Here is a 23,075-nt window from a genome sequence, read left to right on the forward strand (position 1 = left end):
CGCGACCCCCCTGGCCGACCCCCACGACCCCCCCACCCCCCTTCCCCGTACCTTTGGAAGTTGGCCGGACAGACGGGAGCCAAACCCGCCTGTCCGGCAGGCAGCCAACGAAGGAATGAGGCCGGATTGGCCCATCCGTCCTAAAGCTCCGCCTACTGGTGGGGCCTAAGGCGCGTGGGCCAATCAGAATAGGCCCTGGAGCCTTAGGTCCCACCTGGGGGCGCGGCCTGAGGCACATGGGCCAAACCCGACCATGTGTCTCAGGCCTCGCCCCCAGGTGGGACCTAAGGCTCCAGGGCCTATTCTGATTGGCCCACGCGCCTTAGGCCCCACCAGTAGGCGGAGCTTTAGGACGGATGGGCCAATCCGGCCTCATTCCTTCGTTGGCTGCCTGCCGGACAGGCGGGTTTGGCTCCCGTCTGTCCGGCCAACTTCCAAAGGTACGGGGAAGGGGGGTGGGGGGGTCGTGGGGGTCGGCCAGGGGGGTCGCGGGTCGGCTGGGGGGGAGGGGGGTTTGCGTCGAGGGCAGGAGGGCCTGGGATCCCTCCTGCCCGTAATGTAGTGCGGGGTGGGGTTAGGGGGTCGCCGTGGCCAGGAGGGTTTGGGCTCCCTTCTGGCCCAACTACACAAAGGTACGGGGAAGGCGGGTGGGGGTGTCGTGGGGGTCGGCCAGGGGGGTCGCGGGTCGGCTGGGGGACGGGCGGATGTTCTTGGGGGGGGGCGGTCGTTGGGGGGAGGGGGTTTGCGTCGAGGGCAGGAGGGCCTGGGATCCCTCCTGCCCGTAATGTAGTGCGGGGTGGGGTTAGGGGGTCGCCGTGGCCAGGAGGGTTTGGGCTCCCTCCTGGCCCGATATTGTTGGGGAGTCGGCGGTCCTTCGGGGTGAGGGTGCGAGTGGTCCTGCCGGGGGGGATGTATCGGACGTCGGGGAGTCGGCCGGGCAAGAGGGCTTGGGCTCCCTCTTGCTCCGATCGTGGATGCGGGTGCGGGTGGGAGCGCGTGCGAGCGGTCGTTCGGGGTGGGGGTGCGAGCGGTCCTGCTGGGGGGGTGAATCGGGCGTCGGGCGGGGTGGGAACTATGTTTAAAAACTTTTCTATACCGCGCTCAGGCATATAACGCGCGAGGGGTATGCGCGGTACGTAAAATCACGTATAACGCGCGCGTTATATCCGCGAAAATACGGTATGCAACATAAATTCTTAACAGGACAGGCAGGTGATGAAACGAGCTTCTATAAAGTATATTCAGATGCTGTGGTACAAGATGCAAAAAGCGCAAGGAGAATGGCATTTTGCCCGTCTCTAAAATGCACAGATATACAGGGTGCCCACAAAACACTCCTTGATTTTAAATGGTTAAAAAACCAAAACTTATTGGAATATGTTTATAAATAAGATGATAGCAAATACAAGTCCCCAAAAATATAGTTAGCAAGATCTTATACAAATCGCTTGCACTTTCACCCTTATAAGCTGCAACTGATGCAGAAGTTACAACCTTCAGACAATGCAACACGACAAAATGACCATGTGTTCCTCAAGTGGCCCCCCGAGATCATTGGACATTACTGTTTGTGACTTTTTTCCTTTGGGGGTATGTGAAAGACAGTGTATGTACCTCCACGACCCACAAGTATGGACGATCTGCAGGAACGCATCACTGAAGCTATAAACGCGATCACGCTGGATATGCTTTGGAGAGTCTGGTCCAAGCTCAATTATTGCATCAATGTTTGCCGAGTAACAGATGGGGGCGCACAGCGAGTGTTTGTAATCAACAGATACCATATGAAACTTTGAGTTGATGAAACTGTAGCCTCAAAGGTTAAATAATAGTCCAATAAATTTTGGTTTTGTAACCATTTAAAAATCAAGGCATGTTTTTGTGGGCACCCTGTATTATAAAAAGTGAAGCAAAAAAAAAAGAAGGTCAGAAGGTTTTGCCATATTTCCCCAATTTCAGGCAAAATACTTGGAGATCTAAGCACAAGTAGTAGCTTTAACAAAATATGGTAAGGCCCCACTTGGAGTATTGTGTTCAGTTTTGGAGACCGTATCTGACGAAGGACGTAAGAAGACTTGAGGCGGTCCAGAGGAGGGTGACGAAAATGATAGGAGGCTTGCGCCAGAAGACGTATGAGGAGAGACTGGAAGCCCTGAATATGTATACCCTAGAGCAGGGGTCTGCAACCTTTAAGACATAAAGAGCCACTTGGACCCGTTTTCGAAAAGAAAAAAAAAACTTGGAGCCGCAAAACCATTATAAAACAAATCTAACACTGCATATATTGTTTCTTATCTTAATGCTATATACAGGATCACTAAATTGAAAATAAAATCATTTTTCCTACCTTTGCTATTTGGTGATTTCATGAGTCTCTGGTTGCACTTTCTTCTTCTGACTGTGCATCCAATCTTTCTTCCTTTCTTTCAGCCTCCTGTATGTTTCCTCTCCTCCAGACCTCATTCTCTCCCCCAACTTTTTCTTTCTGTCTCCCTGTTCCCCCTTCTTTCTGTCTCCGTGCCGTCCCCCAAGCCACTCGGTTTGCTGCCACCGCAATCGGGGAACAGCCGCCAAGCCACCACCGTCCCAAGCTTTCCCTGCAGAAGTGTTGCGCTGACCAGCATTTCGCTCCCTGACGTCAATTCTGACGTAGGAGAGGAAGTTCCGGGCCAACAAGGCATTTCTCCTCATTCCATCCAGCCTGAGCCCCATCTCTCCTTGATCCAGCATTTCCCTTCTGTGTCTGTCAGAATTACCATTCCACCTATTTTCCAGCATCACCCTTCTTTGTGTCCATCTCACCTATATCCCTATCTCACCACTTTTTCAGAATCTTCATTTGTCTCTGTCCTTATCTTTACGCCATGTTCACCATTTGCCCTTTCAATGTCTTTATCTCCCCCACACACACTTTTTCAGCATTACTTCTATGTCTCTATTTCACCTCCTCTTCATGTCCCCTCTGTATCTCTATCCTTATTCAGTAGGTCCTGCTTACCCTTTCTCTTTTTTGTGTCACTATCTCCATTTTCAGCTTTCCCCCCTTTTCCTTTGTTACTGCACCCTGTAGCTAGAATCTTTCCACCCTCCCTCCACTCCGGCCCAGCCCAGTATGAAATATTTCCTTTTGTTTCCCTCCCCTCTCTCTTTCTCTCTCTCTTCTCCTCCCTCACCAACGAGTCCTGCATCTGGCCCTCTCCCTTCTACCTGCACCTGGCAACACCCCCCTGCTCCGCAGCTCTCTTCAGCAACTCGTCAGCAGCAGTGATCAAGACAAGCTGCCGACATCGAGGCCTTCCCTCTACGAGTCCCGCCTTTGTGGAAAAAGGAAGTTGAAACAAGCGGGACTCGCAGAGGGTAGGCCCCGACGTCAGAAGCTGCTGCTGAGTTGCCGAAGAGAGCCACGGAGCAGGGGATGTGGCCGGAAGCAGGTAGAAGGGAGAGGGAGATAGGAAGGCTGTAGATCTCCGGAGCATGACACCGACCCCGGCCAGGATGATTTCTTTTTCAGCGTGCACCTTACAAGTCCAGCGTCGCGGCGGGAAATAGCCATGCAGTGAGCTCAGCACTACACAGATGAAAGCCTTGCTTGCTGATTGGTCCGGCGGCACGGCGGGGCGGGGCCGCCGGACCAATCAGCAAGCAAGGCTTTCATCTGTGTATGTGCTGAGCTCACTGCTCAGCATGGCTATTTCCCGCCGCGACGCCGGACTTGTAACTGCATGCCTGCGTGACACACTACCGGAGCCGCAGCAAAGGTGGAAAAGAGCCGCATGCGGCTCTGGAGCCGCAGGTTGCCGACCCCCGCCCTAGAGGAAAGGAGAGATAGGGGAGATATGATTCAGACGTTCAAATACTTGAAGGGTATTAACGTAGAACAAAATCTTTTCCAGAGAAAGGAAAATGGTAAAACCAGAGGACATAATTTGAGGTTGAGGGGTGCTAGATTCAGGGGCAATGTTAGGAAATTCTACTTTACGGAGAGGGAAGTGGATGCCTGGAATGCGCTCCCGAGAGGTGGTGGAGAGTAAAACTGTGACTGAGTTCAAAGAAGCGTGGGATGAAAACAGAGGATTTAGAATCAGAAAATAATATTAAGTATTGAACTAAGGCCAGTACTGGGCAGACTTGCATGGTCTGTGTCTGTATATGGCCGTTTGGTGGAGGATGGGCTGGGGAGGGCTTCAATGGCTGGGAGGGTGTAGATGGGCTGGAGTAAGTCTGAACAGAGATTTCGGCAGTTGGAACCCAAGCACAGTACCGGGTAAAGCTTTGGATTCTTGCCCAGAAATAGCTAAGAAGAAAAAATTAAAAAATTTAAATTGAATCAGGTTGGGCAGACTGGATGGACCATTCGGGTCTTTATCTGCCGTCATCTACTATGTTACTATGTTTAACTGTTTGTGTGTCAGCATTGGCAGTAAAAGGAGGCTCAGTAGCATCCTTTCACTAGCCTGTGTATACATAGGAATTCAAAACCAAAAAAGACAACAATATGAGAGAGAGAGAGAAAAAAAAAAGAAAGAGAAAGAGAGACCAACCAATGTATTAGGCAGCCTGAAGTAGGTCTATCTCCCTCTTTATGATTGCATGGAATTTTTTTTATATCCTCACACTGCAGAACTGAGCCTGTAAGACGTGAATGTTACCTCCTCCTGCTCCTCTTCGTTATATGCATCTTCTTCAGCTTCTTCCTCCTCCTCCTCCTCCTCTTTTTTCTCTTTGTCCTCCGTTTCTTCATCTGATTTTTCTGCATCACCTTTCTTTTCCAGCTCCTGGAATAAAATGTTGTAATTTATCACCTCTTCCTAGCTGTCCCCCTTACTATCCCTTGCCATACAGATTAGCACTCTTGGTTATGGCGGTATAAAAGAATAAAGCTATTATTATTATTTATGAAAAGAAAAGGCGTTTTCAATGAACAGTTCAATTAGTTCCTTTAAATAATTTACAAAAACCTCCTCTATCCTTCTGATAGGTGAACTGTCACACTTTAAGATCCCCTTCATTCCTTTTATTTTTTACCTCCCCTTTCTTTTATTTTAAGCAATATTTTCTCCAGTTCTGCCCAAATGTATCATGTTATGTCCCTAGCCTTAATGTGAATTTGTTCCCTCTTTTATATTAAAAAAACCCAAAACACATTTTAATACTTTGTATAAATTGGAAACCGCTTTGCTTATAAAAGCGGTATATCAAGACCCAAATAAACTTGAAACTTAAGCTACGGTAAGTTTTGACTATCTCTAGGATCTCTAGGACTGCAGTGAACTTGGCTGCGATGACATAAGATTTCAAACTTTTTGTTTGTTTGTTTCAGACTTTCTCCATCCCAGAAGATGCTTTACAAGCTCTCAAAATTTTAGCTGTTTCTCTTTGAGTGATAGCAATAGAGATCCAAGCCTATCACTCATTTATCCACATGGGAGGTCTAGAACTGGTAGTGGTAGTATAAACACCCCCTTTCAAGAGCTTACCCATAGGGCTGGCAGAGCTGGCCCTGCTTTGCAAGGACCTATTGGAAGATGGATGTCACAATAAGAGCAGACAGTAGTGACTGAACCAGTACAGACCTGGGGAAGATTCTATATCTGACTGGTCCCCAAAGGTATCCAAATCCTTCATCTCAGTCCTTTAACACAAGTGTTTCCTTTGGACATGGCATTTATTGGTAATATGTAGCTTCCTGAGAATGTCCTATCCATTGCATGATGGGAGTTTGTAAGGACCCCTGCCACAAGGTTCCACTAATAATTACATTCAAAATACCCTCTCTAGAGTAACAGGCAAATCTATTTTTCCAGGAATACATCAGCCATCACAGGCTATGTTCAGACTGCTTTTTTCTTTTAAGAGACAAGACACTTATTCTAGGCTTTCCTGATCTTATAGCAGGCTGCATATATATTAAAAACTGAGAGTCCTATTAGTTGTACCAGACTAGGAATAGGCCTTCTGACACTGATAAGTTTAACCCTTCCATTATAACACCATGCTGTTTATTGTTCATCTGATAGCCATAGAAAAACTGTGCTGTCACTCAGAGCCGTTTAACCACCTATGGGGCCCCAGGAAAACTTCTGTGGATGGGCCCTCCTCCCAGGTCTAGTGGCACAGCTTCCTTAGCCCCATGCTCCCCCCCCAAAAAAAAAAAAAAAAAAAAAAAACATAAATGCAGAGTCAGACTCAGGAAGAAGGAGGTCTACCCCAGAAGGGGGCCATACAGCAAAGCCATCAGCTGCATCACCTAAACAGCAGCTCCACACCTTTATATGACTTTTTTGCTGGAAACGCAGAGAAGGGGTATGAGCCACTGGGCCAGGGAAGGAAGGAAGGAAGCTGCTGGATCAGAATGCAGAGATACCTAGGGTGGCTCATCACAAAAAGAGTGAGAGTAAAGGCCAATGAGTGAGTTTCTCGTGGTGCATTTGGGGTATAAGGGTCTGGGCACATAGGCAGTGAATGTCTCTGCAGTGATTCCCTATAGGGCCAGTGAGCAACCCATACAGTGCAAGAGACTATGTGGAAAATATGCTATAAAGTGGTTTCTCGGCGGAGCTTACCCAAGATGGCGGCCTGATGCATTTGCAGAGACGCTGTCATGCCTTTAGTGAAGACCTTTCCTCGCTTGCTAGATGGTTAAAAGAAAAGAGAAAAAAAAAAAAAAATAATCCAAAGTTTGGGTTTTCCTTGATGAAGCAACTTCACAAACCGCCCAATGGATTCCTTTGTGGACCACAGCTCACGAACCCACAACCGAAGGTATCTGCGGCTGGAGAGAACACGCAAGCTGAGGCGCGTGATTTCTCCTTCGAGGGTGCTACTCTATCCCTGGAAGAGTGAAGTCTGCCTAGCTGCCCCGCTGCGAAGGAGGAGTCATTTATCGACGTGCCAGCTCGGAATGCCCTCTTGCTGGCCTCTCAGAATGGTAGGACAGACCTTGGAAGGGGGAAGGAAGAGCTTTTACGATCGCAGCAGGCGGCAGTGAGATTACAGCAAGCCTATGAAGTTTCCCTGATCACTGAGGCAGCTCCGGGTACTTTGGGGGCTACAGGGAGTTCTAGAACCAAGATTGTTCCCTTACAAAAGCCCGAGATCTCTACTATGGAATCTATATGGGAGGCCATATTGAATATGCAAACTTCACTGGGAATCAATTTCAACAATTTTCCACGTGGTGAACTACTGTGCTCTCAGAAAATTTGGAACTTAAAAATAAATGTATCATAAGAACATAAGAATTGCCACTACTGGGTCAGACCATTGGTCCATCGTGCCCAGCAGTCCGCTCACATGGCGGCCCTCTGGTCAAAGACCAGTGCACTAACTGAGACTAGCCCAACTTGCGTACGTTGTGGTTCAGCAGGAACTTGTCTAACTTTGACTTGAATCCCTGGAGAGTATTTTCCCCTATGACAGCCTCCAGAAGAGCGTTCCAGTTTTCTACCACTCGCTGGGTGAAGAAGAACTTCCTTATGTTCGTACAGAATCTATCCCCTTTCAATTTTAGAGAGTGCCCTCTCATTCTTCCTATCTTGGAGAGGATGAATAACTTGTCCTTATCTACTAAGTCTATTCCCTTCAGTATCAAGTTTGGAGAATTTAAACGAGTGATTTTGAGACCAAGATAAAAACTTTGGAAGTACAAGCTCTGACTTGGGCTAAGGACAGCGCTAGTATGCACTTTAAACAAGAAATGATGGAAAATTCCATTAGGAGATGTAATCTCTGGATTATTAACTTTCCAAAAGTTCAGACTACAACTGCCTTAGCAATGTTTAAAAGATAATTGAATGAAATTCTGAAAGTGCCAGAAACTTCGTATCCACCTCTCTCAAAAATATATTATTTCCCCATGAGAGATAGATCTCAGAATCCTAATCAGCAGAATTTGTCTGCTGATAGTTTGGATCTGACACAGTTTCTGGAGAGGTCGGATATTGAGGTTCAGGTTTTTGCTACATTGATAGTACAGTTTGCTATTGACTTTGATAGGGAATGGATGCTTAAGATGTTCCCTTTTTGACAAATATTATAAGAATATACCCTGACGTATCTCGTCCCACCCAGAGAAGAAGAATGTAGTTTCTTATTTTGAGACCTCAGGCTATATAGTTAGGGGCAATCTTTGTCCTAAGATACCCCTGTAAGTGTGTTTTGATATTCAGAGGTAACAGATACGTGTTTTATGAACTGCAGCTGTTGTCTAAGTTTATTTCAGCCAGATAGCAATCATCGCTGCTATTCAATATATTTATAAATGATATAGAAACAGGGACGAAGTGTGAAATAATAAAATTTGCAGATGACACCAAACTATTTAGTGGTGCTTGGACTAAAGAGGACTGTGAGGAATTACAAAGGGACCTGAACAGGCTAGGGGAGTAGGCGACGAGATGGCAGATGAAGTTCAATGTAGAGAAATGTAAAGTATTGCATGTAGGAAGCAAAAACCCGAGGTACAGCTATACGATGGGAGGGATGTTATTGAGTGAGAGTACCCAAGAAAGGGACTTGGGAGTAATAGTGGATAAGACAATGAAGTCGTCGGCACAGTGTGCAGCGGCCGCTAAGAGAGCGAATAGAATGCTAAGTATAATCAAGAAGGGTATTACAACCAGAATGAAAGAAGTTATTCTGCCGTTGTATCGGGCAATGGTGCGTCCGGATCTGGAGTAATACGTCCAATATTGGTCACCATACCTTAAGAAGGATATAGCGATACTCGAGAGGGTTCAGAGGAGAGCGACACGTTTGATAAAAGGTATGGAAAACCTTTCATACACTGAGAGGCTGGAGAAAGTGGGGCTCTTTTCCCTGGAGAAGAGGAGAATTAGAGGGGATCTGATAGAGACTTGCAAGATCATGAAAGGCATGGAGAAAGTGGAGAGGGACAGATTCTTCAAACTTTCGAAAACTACAAGAACGAGAGAGCATTCGGAAAAGTTGAAAGGGGACAGATTCAAAACCAATGTTAGGAAGTTTTTCTTCATCCAACGGGTGGTGGACACCTGGAATGCGCTTTCAGAGGGCGCCATAGGACAGAGTACGGTATTAGGGTTCAAGAAGGGATTGGACATAGAGGTGTACAGATAGAGGACTACTACACAGGTCCTGGACCTGTTGGGCCGCTGCGCGAGCGGACTACTGGGCACGATGGACCTCTGGTCTGACCCAGCAGAGGCACTTCTTATGTTCTTACATGAGTTTTGCTGTTTGTCAAGATAGCTCAGAAAAAAATGTTCAAGAACAGTCAGGCCGCCTCTTTAGTTTTCCCGATACTTGATTCTTTGATGTTATATTTCAGTTTTTCTTCAGCTACATCTCTGATTGAGGACTAACTATGCGCTGTAATAAGGAGATACCTTTTAAATAAATTTGGAATTTTATTTCAGCTTACATTGTATTTTTTCTATTGACTTGTAAAGATTGTCAATTGTTAACTATAAATAAAGAATAATAATAAAAAAGCAGTTTCTCTTATTGGATCCCATCTCTCTCTTTCTGAATGTATATGTGCTAATTGTACTAATCAAGTTTTGAGGCAGTGTCTCAATTTAAACAAGATGACACGGGGCAAATTTTTCCCACCCCGTCCCCATTCCTGTAAGCTCTATTTTAACTGCACAAGACTTGAACACTTATGATTTTAAAATGTTTGAGGCTTGTGCAGATGAGGACAGAGCTTGCAGGAATGGGGCAGTGACAGGAAAATAACTCGCCGGGATGGGAAAAAAATTTATCCCCCTGTTATTCTCTAATTAAACCCAATTCTACTTTACTGGCAACCACCTCAACACACATCATATCGCGCAAAATTTTCTAAATCTGATATTATAACAAACTGTTAAAATTTTGATATCCATTCACTAAGGCCAACACACAAACCCTCCACCTCAAAACGCCACACACAAACTACATTTAGAACCTTATTGCAATACCACTATCTCCCAGACTCAAAAAGCATCAACCTTAGCCGTGCTATGGCTCTCTACAGAAAACTACATGCTAGCAGAATACAGAACCTTGGTAACACACACACAAATAGATCCTCAACAAATCTGAAACAAGGGACCACAGATCAGTAAAGAAGAGCTGAAGACAAAAAAAAACTTAAGTGGATCCTTAAGAAGTCATAGCCTGCATTCAGCAAACAGAGAAGAATAGAAACTGAAGTATTAAAAGATGTGCATTTCCAAAATCTGACATATTCCAATTAAGAAATTGGAAATAAAATACTTCTCTCTACCTTTGTTGTGTGAGCATTTTATTTTTTTCCACTTTGGTCCCAATGCCCCTTTTCTGCTTCCCTTTGGGTTTTTTTCCTGTCTTTGCAGGGTCTTTATTCATTTGACATTTTTTTCTCCATGTTCACCATCTATCTTCCTTCTACATCATTATTTCTCTTTAAGTATCCCCATCTCACCTCTTTTCCAGCATCACCCCTATGTCCCTGTCCCTATCCTCCTCCTCATCCCCATATCCTCCTCTCCATGCTCACCATCTGCCTTCTGTGCCCTTATCTCTCCCCCTTTCAGCATTTCTGTTTATTAATAAACAACCACCCCACAACCTTATATTGGCCCTTGCCTATACCATTCCTCCCATGTCTCTATTCTCTCCCCTTTCAGTATTGCCCCTCTACATCCTTATAGTTCTTGCCTGCCTCTTCTCTTCCCTATGTCATTATTTATCTCCATGTTCAGCTTATCCCCTCTTCTTGTTCCCACACCCTGTACTCAGCATCTTTCCACTCCCCACTCCACTCTGGTCCCTCAATTTTTGTATCTTTATTCGCTTCCCCACCCTCCATAAAACTTGTATTTGTCCCCCTGCCTTCCTCATGTTCCCCCACTTCATTTCAACCCTCTATTTTATTTTTTGGCAGCGATTAAGACTGGCTGCTGGAGTCAGGCCTTCCCTTTTCAAGTACCACTTACTTTGCTTCAACTTTCTGTTTTCATGTAGGAAGGACTTGCAGAGAGAAGGCCCCAACTCCAGAAGCCCATCTTAAAATCACTGCTGAGCTCCCAAAGACAAAAAAAATGTACAGAGGGTCATAAGGAAGGACAGAGCAGGAGAAGGGAGAGGAAGAGATGGCAGGACCTGCCAGGAAGCAGGGGAAAAAAAAAAAAAAAAAAGACAGGGCTAAATTTACCAATGGGCAGTTGTGTGGCTGGGCCCCCTTTATGTAGGGGTCTGAGGCAGCTACCCCTTTTGCATTCAGAAATTAATCTAGGGTTTCTTTGCTCAGTAATTTGTGGTTACATGCACATTGTGCCAAGAACATTTAACCTATGCAAATTACCTTATTTAAAAGCAGCCATCTTATTTTATTGAAGGGCCACATATGCGACAAATCCCCTGGCCTGGATGGAATTCACCCGAGAGTATTAAAAGAGCTAAAGGTAGAAATCGGAGAATTACTGCAATTGCTCACTAACATGTCAATTAGAACCAGAAAGATACCAGAAGACTGGAGGATAGCAAACATCATCCCAATCTTCAAAAAAGGATCAAGAGGAGAACCAGGAAACTACAGACCTGTGAGTCTCACATCAGTCCCTGGGAAGATGGTTGAAGCATTGATCAAGGATAGCATAGTCTAACATCTGGATACCCATGACCTAATGAGAGCTAGTCAACATGGATTCAGGAAGGGGCAGTCATGTTTGACGAATTTACTTCACATGAGCGACTTCTCAGAAAACTTCAAAGTCATGGAATAGAAGGGGACATACTAAGATGGATAGGAAAATGGCTGGAAGAGAGAAGACAGAGGGTGAGCGTAAATGGAAAGTTCTTGGACTGGGAGAAAGTAACTAGTGGAGTGCCTCAGGGCTCGGTTCTTAGGCCCATCTTGTTCAATATTTTCATAAATGACCTGGAAGAAGAAACAACAAGTGAAATCATCAAGTTTGCTGATGACGCAAAACTAAGTCGGGCAATCAGGTCACAGACGGACTGCGAGGAACTCCAGAAAGATTTGAAACAACTGGAGAAATTGGCAGAGAAGTGGCAAATGAAGTTTAACGTAGAAAAATGCAAAGTGATGCACCTGGGCAGGAAAAACAAGGAGCACAAGTATACCTTATTTGATGCAACTTTGGGCAAAAGCGAACAAGAAAGGGACCTGGAGGTAATGATAAGACAGGACCCTGAAGCCGTCGGCTCAATGTGCAGCGGCGGCAAAAAAAGCAAATAGGATGTTGGGCATGATAAAGAAGGGTATCATGAGTAGATCTGAGGATGTAATAATGCCGTTATACAGAGCGATGGTGACACCACACTTGGAATACTGTGTCCAACATTGGTCTCCCTATCTAAAGAAGGATATACCGTATTTTCGCGGATATAACGCGCACCATTGTAAAACGCGCACAGGGGTATAGCGCGCAGAAATCACGATGATATGTACAAAAACTTTTCTATACCGCGCTCAGGCATATAACGCGCATGCTGCCCGACTCTCCTCTGGCCACCCCGACTCTCCTTTCGCTCTCCCCGACTCTCCTCTGGCCACCCCGACTCTCCTTTCGCCCTCCCCGACTCTCATCTGGTTGCCCCGACTCACCCTGACTTTCGGTGCACTGCCCCGACTCTCCTCTGGTTGCCCCGACTCACCGTTCACCCGCCCTGACTTTCGGTGCACTGCCCCGCCTCTCCGTGCCTGTCCCCCTTGAAGTCCTGTCCCCCCTTGAAGGTCTGCCTGTCCCCCCTTGAAGTCCTGTCCCCCTTGAAGGTCTGCCTGTCCCCCTTGAAGATCTGCCTGTCCCCCCTTGAAGTCCTGTCCCCATCCTGAAAGCCTGATGCCCCCCCTCGACGTCCGATTCTTCTCCCCCCTCGGCAGGACCACTCGCACCCCCACCCCGAAGGACTGCCGACTCCCCGACAATATTGGGCCAGGAGGGAGCCCAAATCCTCCTGGCCACGGCGACCCCCTAACCCCACCCCGCACTACATTACGGGCAGGAGGGATCCCAGGCCCTCCTGCCCTCGACGCAAACCCCCCTCCCCCCCAGCCGACCCGCGACCCCCCTGGCCGACCCCCACGACCCCCCCACCCCCCTTCCCCGTACCTTTGGAAGTTGGCCGGACAGACGGGAGCCAAACCCGCCTGTCCGGCAGGCAGCCAACGAAGGAATGAGGCCGGATTGGCCCATCCGTCCTAAAGCTCCGCCTACTGGTGGGGCCTAAGGCGCGTGGGCCAATCAGAATAGGCCCTGGAGCCTTAGGTCCCACCTGGGGGCGCGGCCTGAGACACATGGTCGGGTTTGGCCCATGTGCCTCAGGCCGCGCCCCCAGGTGGGACCTAAGGCTCCAGGGCCTATTCTGATTGGCCCACGCGCCTTAGGCCCCACCAGTAGGCGGAGCTTTAGGACGGATGGGCCAATCCGGCCTCATTCCTTCGTTGGCTGCCTGCCGGACAGGCGGGTTTGGCTCCCGTCTGTCCGGCCAACTTCCAAAGGTACGGGGAAGGGGGGTGGGGGGGTCGTGGGGGTCGGCCAGGGGGGTCGCGGGTCGGCTGGGGGGGAGGGGGGTTTGCGTCGAGGGCAGGAGGGCCTGGGATCCCTCCTGCCCGTAATGTAGTGCGGGGTGGGGTTAGGGGGTCGCCGTGGCCAGGAGGGTTTGGGCTCCCTCCTGGCCCGATATTGTTGGGGAGTCGGCGGTCCTTCGGGGTGAGGGTGCGAGTGGTCCTGCCGGGGGGGGGATGTATTGGACGTCGGGGAGTCGGCCGGGCAAGAGGGCTTGGGCTCCCTCTTGCTCCGATCGTGGATGCGGGTGCGGGTGGGAGCGCGTGCGAGCGGTCGTTCGGGGTGGGGGTGCGAGCGGTCCTGCTGGGGGGGTGAATCGGGCGTCGGGCGGGGTGGGAACTATGTTTAAAAACTTTTGTATACCGCACTCAGGCATATAACGCGCGAGGGGTATGCGCGGTACGTAAAATCACGTATAACGCGCGCGTTATATCCGCGAAAATACGGTAATACTACTGGAGAGGGTGCAGAGGCGAGCGACGAAGCTAATAAAAGGGATGGAGAATTTGAGCTACAAAGATCGCCTCAGAAAACTGGGACTTTTCACCCTCGAAAAGAGGAGACTGCGAGGAGATCTGATCGAGACTTTTAAAATACTGAAAGGATTCAACAAAATAGAACAGGAAACACCTTTCTTCACATTGTCGAAGGTGACTCGGACAAGAGGTCATGGAATGAAGCTGTGGGGAGACAGGGCCAGGACAAAAGTCAGAAAGTTCTGCTTCACACAGCGAGTGGTGAATGCCTGGAACGCTCTCCCGGAAGAGGTTGTGGAGGAAACCACCATTCCAGGATTTAAGGGTAAGTTGGATGCATATCTTCTTGAAAGACACATTGAGTAACTAAGGTATTCGCCAGGGTAGACCTGGCTGGGCCTCCGCGTGTGCGGATCGCCGGACTAGTTGGACCCATGGTCTGATCCGGTGCAAACACTTCTTATGTTCTTAAGTAAAGGGCAACAACATTTTCTCTCATGAAAAGTAAATAAAAAAGGGACCACAATTTTCAGTGAATAACTAAATCTGAGAACTACAATATACTATGGCACTTCAAATTGGTTGAAGAAAACTTGATTTTAGACTTTGTTGATAAAGTTTTAGGTGTTTTTTTTTTTTGTATTCCCAGTACTCTAGTCACAAAGCACACATTCAACTAGAGAAGCAAGGAAGCATGGCTTAGTGGTCAAATAGTCTGAGCACCAGGGAAACAGTAGGTAAAGTGGGAATTGAACCCCCGACACTTCCTCTGACCTGGAATAAGTCACCATCTCTTGCTGCATGAGAAAGCCACTTATAATAAGTCCCTTCTTTGAGGAAGGGACTTATTATAGTACATTACTAATAAGGCTGTAAGCTGCTTGAACATTATTTGGAAAGATGTGCTAAAAATCCACTTTATTTTTTTAATTAGATGAACCTTACCTCTATCTTTTTCAGTACATCAACATTACTATTTGCTGCTGGGACATTTGTCTTTTTCTGCATTACAACTGAGTAAATAAAAAAAGTTGTTAGCTAACATGTATTCTCATATTCCAAGAATGGTTAACAAGTTTATGGTCTGTTTAGTTTCTGTTGCAAATTATTAAAATGAGCTGTAGTTCTGGTAACTTGCCATGGTACCAAGGAGCATGGCAAGTTACCAGAACTACCAAGGAGCAGGTAGAAATGTGAAAACAAAGTTGTTGTTTTTTTGTTTTTTTTTAATTCTTTATTTATTTTTAATCAATCAACAAGTGTACAGAGTAAAACCATACAATGTCTCATAAACAACACTTGGAAGATCTATCAATATAAACAACAATTATATATATATAAACCTATAACCCACCCTCCCTCGCCAATCTTATTATTAATATACAGAAATATAACATAAACCCCCTCGTCATCATTATCATGGTGTATATTTCAAGAGAAAAAACTGGTGTTTAATCATCACAAAAAGTTGGCAATGGCCCCCATATTTTAATAAGTCTTATAATTTCCATTTTGTACAGATAATGATCTTTCCATTCTAAACATGTTACATAGTGAATTCCACCAAAAGTTGAAACTAAGTCTACTATAATCCTTCCAATTGTTTGTGATTTGTTGAATAGCGACTCCAGTCATAATTAATAAAAATGTATTATTAAATGATGAAACAAATTTATTATTAAATGATAAAACAAAGTATTAAAAAAGCAAAACAAAACACACACACTATATATTTGACAGTGTTTATTTCTTGTTTATGATAAGTGGTATGCAGTATGCCACTGGTGTAAATTAAATGTCAATACAACCCACAGAAACAAAAACAAGTACAGCCCATAAGACATCACAGTCATTCATGATATAAAGTGTTTCTCAACTTTGAGTCAAGCATCCCCTAAGTCTAACAAATATCAACCGAGTACCCCCAACCACCAACTGCCCATGCTCTGCCCTAGACCATGCCCCCATTACTAATTGTAATGCAATTTCTTCCATTCATTTTTCATATACACACAGCAGATATAAATTCTCAAAAAAATGACTTTTCAAATCACTATATTGAAAATAAAATCATTTTTCCTATCTTTTGTTGTCTGATGATTTTATTTTTCCTAATCATCTTTTCCCAGTCTCTGGCTGCATTTCCTTCTATCTGTGCTCTTAACTGTGTTTCCAGGGCCTTCTTATCCATTGACTGGATTTTTCTCCTTTGCTTTCTGCTCTGCATTCATCTTTGACATTAACTTTTAACATTCAATTTTTTATATTTTTCTGCTTTCTCCTTAAGATCTACTTTTCCATCTCTCTCCTTCCTTTCCCCCCCTTACCACAGGTCTGGCATCTCGGGCATTACACTGGATGCTAGTCTGACTAACACAAATTTCCAAGGTAGTATCCTCCTCCTTCTAATACCTACAGCAACTAAGACCCATCCACCGTTACTTCACCGAATCTGACTTCACCCAACTATTATATGCCTTTGTCTGTCCCGCCTAGACTATTGCGATGGTCTTTACACCATTCTACTGGCCAAAGAGCAAAACAGACTGAAGAGTCCAAAATGCTGCAGTGCGGCTCCTAAAGAACCTTGGCCCTTTCGACCATATCTCCCCAGCACTGAACTAGGGTCACTGGCTCCCAATATACCAGTGTAACATCTTCAAGCAACTCATATTGGCATTTAAACGTTTCCACGACATGACACCTGTAGAAGGTAAAATATTTTGAGAGAGGTGGGTATGAGATCTTTGGCACTTTTAGAATTTCACTCACATGTCTTAAACATTGCTAAGGGCGGTATAGGATAGAAACATAGAAAATGACGGCAGAAAAGGGCTATAGCCCATCAAGTTTGCCCACTCTATTAACCCTCCCTAACTACCCTCCTAGATCACACTCAGGTGGCGATACCCTTACACTGCCCTCGTAGTGATCCGACGTGGGCATCCCACTTATTCTTGAAATCAGGCACACTGTTAGCCATGATCACCTGCACTGGGAGCTTGTTCCAATGGTCAACCACTCTCTCTGTGAAGAAATACTTCCTGGTGTCGCCATGAAATTTCCCGCCCCTGAGTTTCAGCGGATGCCCTCTTGTGGCCGAGGTTCCTTTAAGAAAGAAAATATCATCTTCCACCTCTACACGACCAGTGATATACTTAAATGTCTCGATCATGTCTCCCCTCTCCCTGCGATCTTCGAGAGAGTATAGCCGCAATCTGTCCAGCCTTTCTTTGTACGTGAGATCCTTGAGCCCCAAGACCATTCTGGTGGCCATTCTCTGAACCAACTCAACTCTCAGCACATCCTTACGGTAGTGTGGCCTCCAGAATTGTACACAGTACTCCAGATGAGGTCTCACTGTGGCTCTGTACAACGGCATAATGACCTCAGGCTTCCGGCTAACGAAGCTTCTACGGATACAACCCAGCATTTGTCTGGCCTTGGATGAAGCTTTCTCCACTTGATTGGTTGTTTTCATGTCTTCACTAATGATCACCCCTAAATCTCGTTCTGCCACAGTCCTAGCCAAGGTCTCCCCATTCAGTGTGTACGTTCTGCATGGGTTATTGTTGCCTAGGTGCATGACCTTGCATTTCTTTGCGTTGAAGTTCAGCTGCCAGGTCGAGGACCAGTGTTCCAATAAAAGTAGGTCCTGCTTCATGCTGTCGGACAAATCGTTTTTACTTACAATGTTACATAATTTGGCATCGTCGGCGAACAGTGTTTTACCTTGAAGCCCCCGAGGTAGGTCTCCTACAAATATGTTGAAGAGGATCGGACCCAGGACTGAGCCCTGCGGCACTCCACTGGTCACATCCGACGTTTTAGAGAGGTTACCATTTACCACCACCCTCTGAAGCCTACCGCTTAGCCAGTCATTGACCCATGCCGTTAGAGTAACCCCTAGTCCCATGGATTTCATCTTGCTCAATAACTTGCGATGGGGGACGCTATCAAAAGCTTTACTGAAGTCCAAGTACATGACATCCAGGGACTCTCCCGAGTCCAGCTTCCTTGTTACCCAGTCAAAGAAGCTGATAAGATTGGATTGGCAGGACCCGCCCTTGGTGAATCCATGTTGATGAGGATCGGGTAGATTCTCCTCGTTCAGGATCGTGTCTAATTCACGTTTGATTAGTGTTTCCATGAGCTTACTCACTATCGATGTGAGACTCACCGGCCTGTAATTCGCAGCCTCTGCCCTGCAACCCTTTTTGTGCAGAGGAACGACGTTGGCTGTTTTCCAGTCCAGGGGGACTCTTTCCGTACTCAGGGAGAGATTGAAGAGCATGGATAACGGTTCCGCTAGGACATCACACAGCTCTCTGAGCACTCTGGGGTGTAGATTGTCTGGTCCCATGGCTTTGTTCATCTTGAGTTTTGATAGCTCGCCGTAGACGTCGGCCGATGTGAACTCGAAGTTCAGAAATGGGTCTTCCGAGCTTTGCTTTGCCTGTAGCTGCGGGCCGGACCCTGGCACTTCACAGGTGAAGACTGAGCAGAAGTATTCATTTAATAGTTCGGCTTTATCTGTATCAGATTCTACATAATTCCCGTCAGGTTTTCTAAGACGTATAATCCCATCTGTGTTTCTTTTTCTATCACTAATATACCTGAAGAAGGATTTGTCCCCTTTCTTAATGTTCTTTGCTAGGCTTTCTTCTACTCGAAGCTTGGCCTCTCTGACTGCCGATTTGATAGCTGTAGACTTGGCCGTATATCGTATTTTAGCCTCCTTATCCTCCGAGCGTTTGTAGGAAATAAATGCTCGTTTCTTGTCCCTAACGAGGTCCGAGATCTCTGCGGTGAACCATTGGGGTCTGTTGTTTCTTCGCCGTTTACTTACCGATTTGATGTAGCGGTTTGTTGCTACGTGTAGGGTTGATTTCAATGTTGACCATATAGCCTCCACATTGTCAGATACAGCTTGATTTTGCAGTGCCCAATTGACGAAGTCTCCCATACGTTTAAAGTCTGTGCCCTGAAAGTTGGGAGACTTCATCAATTAGGCACTGCAAAATCAAGCTGTATCTGACAATGTGGAGGCTATATGGTCAACATTGAAATCAACCCTACACGTAGGGAAATTAATAATCCAGAGATTGCATCTCCTGATATAATTTCCCATCATTTCTTGCTTAAAGTGCAACCTAGCACTGTCCTTAGCCCAAGTTAGAGCTTGCACTTCCAAAGATTTTATCTTAACCTCAAAGTCACTAGTTTTGGACTCTAAAACTTGTTACCTTAGTCTTACGTTCCAAATTTTCTGAAAGTGCAGTAGTGCATTTTGTGGAAAGTTGCTGAATTTGGTTCCCGAGAGAAGTTTGCATGCCAGAAATAGCATTCCAAATAGATTCCATCGTGAAGACCTTAGGCCTTTGTAAGGGAGCAGCTTCTGCTCCAGAGCTCCCTCTATGCCCTGAGCCGCTTCAGTTGGGGAAAAGGCTCCTTGAATTTGCTGTATTCTTATCGCCCGCTTGAAGTTGATATTTCCTCCTCTTGCCCACTTCTGGAGTCGGTCCTCTCGCTCCGTGGGACCAGCAAGTAAGACTCCCGGGCTGGTGCATCTGAAAAGATTTCCCTGTCACACTGGGACAGCTGGGTGGACTGCGCTCTTTGGAGGAAAGAGTGACGCCCTCGAAGGAGAGATCTCGCATCTCGGTTCACACGGGCTCGCCAGCCGTGGATACCTCCGAACTCCGTGCTGCAGAGCTGCGTTCCACATAGGCATCCATCAGGCCTGACAGTGAACAATTTCATCAGGAAACACTCGGAGCTTCAACTTTTTTTACCATTGGGTAAACTGAAAACGTTTTCAAATACAGGTACAATAGCATCCTTGGGAAGGCATCAGGCCGCCATCTTATTTTCGCTCCGCCCTCAAGACACTACTTTTCATGAAGCAGAACACTCCTGGTCTCATACTTTAACAGACCAAGCCTCAGCACACCTTAACTCGGAGCACCTGAGCCTACCTATCAGTTCTTTTCATGTCCACTGAAGACAAATAGATACCCATTTTAAGACTATTTCTTTAGATTCTGCAAAGCATGTGTTTCTTAGTTTCCCGATAGTATGCATTTAGCTCCTCATAGCGTACACGTTTATAAATCAGTCTTATTTCTCTGTAAGTTGTATGTTATTGATCCTATAGCTTTTGTGTCTCTGATACTGTAGTATGTTACTGACTCTGTAGCGTATGTATCTCTGATCCTGAAAATTGTGTATGTATCCTTGTAACCCATTCTGGGCTCTTGGAGAGGACGGGCTACAAAACTAACTCAACTTTGCATATATTTTTGTTCTCACTCATTTCTCCTGAAACCAACAGTTTTCCCTATGTGTCAATATTATAAGTTTTCATCTCAAATGTTATTACAATAGGAGGTGAGAAAGTAAAAAATTACCTTTTAATTTTCTCTTTTTCCTTGGCTTTATCTCTCTTGGAAGTCTACGCCAATCTGCAGAACATTAAAAAACAAAACAAAAAAAACCCCACCACAATGCTAACCATATTTTCTAATAATCAACTTACACAGTAGGAACAAAGAGATCCTTTTCCAATTGCGTTTTTTCTTTTGTTTTGGTGCCAGCAATAGCAAACATTGTTTTTAATCTAAGGGCTCCTTTACTAAGCTCCTTTACTAAGCAGAATAGCGCGTGCTAGACGCTAACGTCAACATTGAGCTGGCGTTAGTTCTAGCCACGTAGCACGGGGTTAGCACGCGTTAATCTGCTCCATGCGCTAAAAACGCTAGCACACCTTAGTAAAAGGAGCCCTAAGTGTACCCAGGAAGAGCCATTTAAGGGATGGCCTGCATGATGCACTGTGCAGAACTCAAGCTGTGGGTTTTACAGTCTTGCATGTTGAATAGTAGTCAAATTTACCCTTTGTCATTTTTTTTTTTTTAAATTTTAAAAAATATTCAATATGCTTTTTAATTGAAAAGACACACTTAACTCTAGCAGAATGCATTTTGATATGAAATTTTGATGCCCCCACCACCACCACCTGTGAGCCGTAATAGGTAGAAGTGAAGGTGATCACAACTAACGCACAACGGCAGAACCCAAAGCTGCTGAAATACAAGCACCAACTTCTAATAGCCCTTCCCATGTACACACCTTGGCATGAAATATCCAACCACTAAATACTCACTGAAATGCAGATTACTTTATAACATGCATCATATTACTAATTTAAAAAAAACCCAAAAAACCCAATAACCCAACAACAACTGGGGAGATGTTAGTTTTGATTGGAATCCAGACTGTCTCTGGAACTCATTACCTTTGTATTAACGTGAAGAGACCAATACTGGCAGATTTAAAACAAAATTTTAAAACATTTTTATTTAAAGATGCCTATAATATGTATCTCCCATCCATGGAATAAAATGAAGGAAGGGAGAGTTTCCAAGTTTATTGTAAATTTGATTAAATGCTTATCAAAATACTAAGGGGCTCATAATCAAAAGAGAAAAACGTCCAAAAAACCGGCCTAAGTCAGCACTTGGATGAACATTTCCCAAATACGTCCAAATGCTGATAATAAAAACAGGTTTTGGATGTATTTCTAAACGACCTATGTCTTCATAGTGCCGTTGAACAACCAAAGCTAGATGGGGCATTTCAGGAGGAATGTCAAGGGTGGGAGATGGGCCAGCTTAGTCGTACAGCATGTATAACCGAAGGTTATACAGTCCAGGATCGATGGAACTTGGACGTTGTGACTTAGACCATGTAAAACCCACCTAAAGTCACCAGATAAGCACTGCAAACACATAAAACAGACCTCCACGCACTACCCCAGTGATCAATGACCCCCCCCCATAAAAATATTAATCACACCTTTAAAATTCACCCTCCAGACCATCATCACCTGGCCGCCTAGCATAGGAAAGCCTAGTCATCCAGCACAGACAATTTTTTTTAGGCGGTATATCAAATTTTAATAAAACTCGGAAACTTGGGTGAGAACCACAGAGTATTGAAGGGGGCATGCCTTACTGTAGCCTAATTTACCACTCCTAGCCAGCCATCACCTCTGCTCTCCTTGCATGGCAGGGGGAAAGGAGAGAAAGAATGGTATGGTTTAAATACATCTTTGAGCCTCTCTGTTGCACAGCTGCATTAAAATTAGGTAATCCAAGCTGCGTGGTGAAGGGGCGTTGGTATAGATACATCTTTACCAAAACCAAGCCTCTCTCCTTGAACATTTAGCCAGGAGGCATAATTTTCAGTTAGTGTGCGTTATATAAAATACTTATTCCTCCTCACTAAAATGTAAGTTAGAGTGTGTATATTCTAAAATTGGAGCTTATTTTATTAATTTTAGTATTTATATACCACTTATAGCCCAAGTGGTTTACATTCAAGTAATTAAGCATTTTTCCCTTTCTGACCAAGTGGGCTCACACGCTACCAAATGTACCTGGGGCAATGGGGGGGGGGATTAAGTGACTTACCTAGGATCACCAAGGAGCAGCATGAAATTTGAACCCAGGGTGCTGAGGCTGTAGCTCTCACCACTGTGCCACACACTCCCACAATTTATTATGAGTAACCCTTCAGTCATTGCTATACCATGAATTAAGTCAATATCTATAAACAGAAACACAGAAGTTTCTTGCCAATGGCAAGACCACATTAATGTTTCCTCAATGAATTCATTTTCTCACTTGGATGGTGAAACGCATGCCAGAAAAGAAAGAAGATACAGAGCAGGGGGGGGGGGGGGAAGAGGTAGTCACATGTTCTAACATGAGATGCTCTACTCTCTATAGCTGTCCCAGGAACTACAAAGGTAATGGATTGTGAGCCCTCCAGGGAAAAAACCCCACCTAGTATACTTGAATGTATTATTTAAATATGCTTATTGCTGTAAAATTTCTATTGCTATGTTCAGCTCATTCTTTCTTTATACCACCCGCATGAAGTTTTTCAAAAAGGGAGTACATAAAATCCTAATAAAAACTTCCACACACTTTACAGTATGATGGTTAAAATGGCTGACATTTGCATTGGTAAGTGGTTTGTACTAAATGTGTTTTTATTAGGC

The 23,075-nt window shown here is 45.4% G+C and overlaps 1 protein-coding gene across 3 annotated transcripts in view; it reads right to left on the reverse strand.

Annotated features, from left to right (window-relative positions):
- Nucleotides 1–23,075, reverse strand: part of POLR3G (RNA polymerase III subunit G) — a 54,013-nt gene that overhangs the window by 2,480 nt on the left and 28,458 nt on the right. For all 3 annotated transcript variants that reach the window (XM_033920240.1, XM_033920154.1, XM_033920060.1), the window contains 3 exons: nt 20,422–20,475; nt 14,957–15,024; nt 4,650–4,775 (listed from right to left, as the gene is read on the reverse strand). In XM_033920240.1, the coding sequence (XP_033776131.1) occupies nt 4,650–4,775; nt 14,957–15,024; nt 20,422–20,475 (248 nt within the window). The remainder of the gene's footprint in view (nt 1–4,649; nt 4,776–14,956; nt 15,025–20,421; nt 20,476–23,075) is intronic.

Source organism: Geotrypetes seraphini, chromosome 1 (genome assembly GCF_902459505.1).
Source record: "Geotrypetes seraphini chromosome 1, aGeoSer1.1, whole genome shotgun sequence".
Classification (NCBI taxonomy): Eukaryota; Metazoa; Chordata; class Amphibia; order Gymnophiona; family Dermophiidae; genus Geotrypetes; species Geotrypetes seraphini.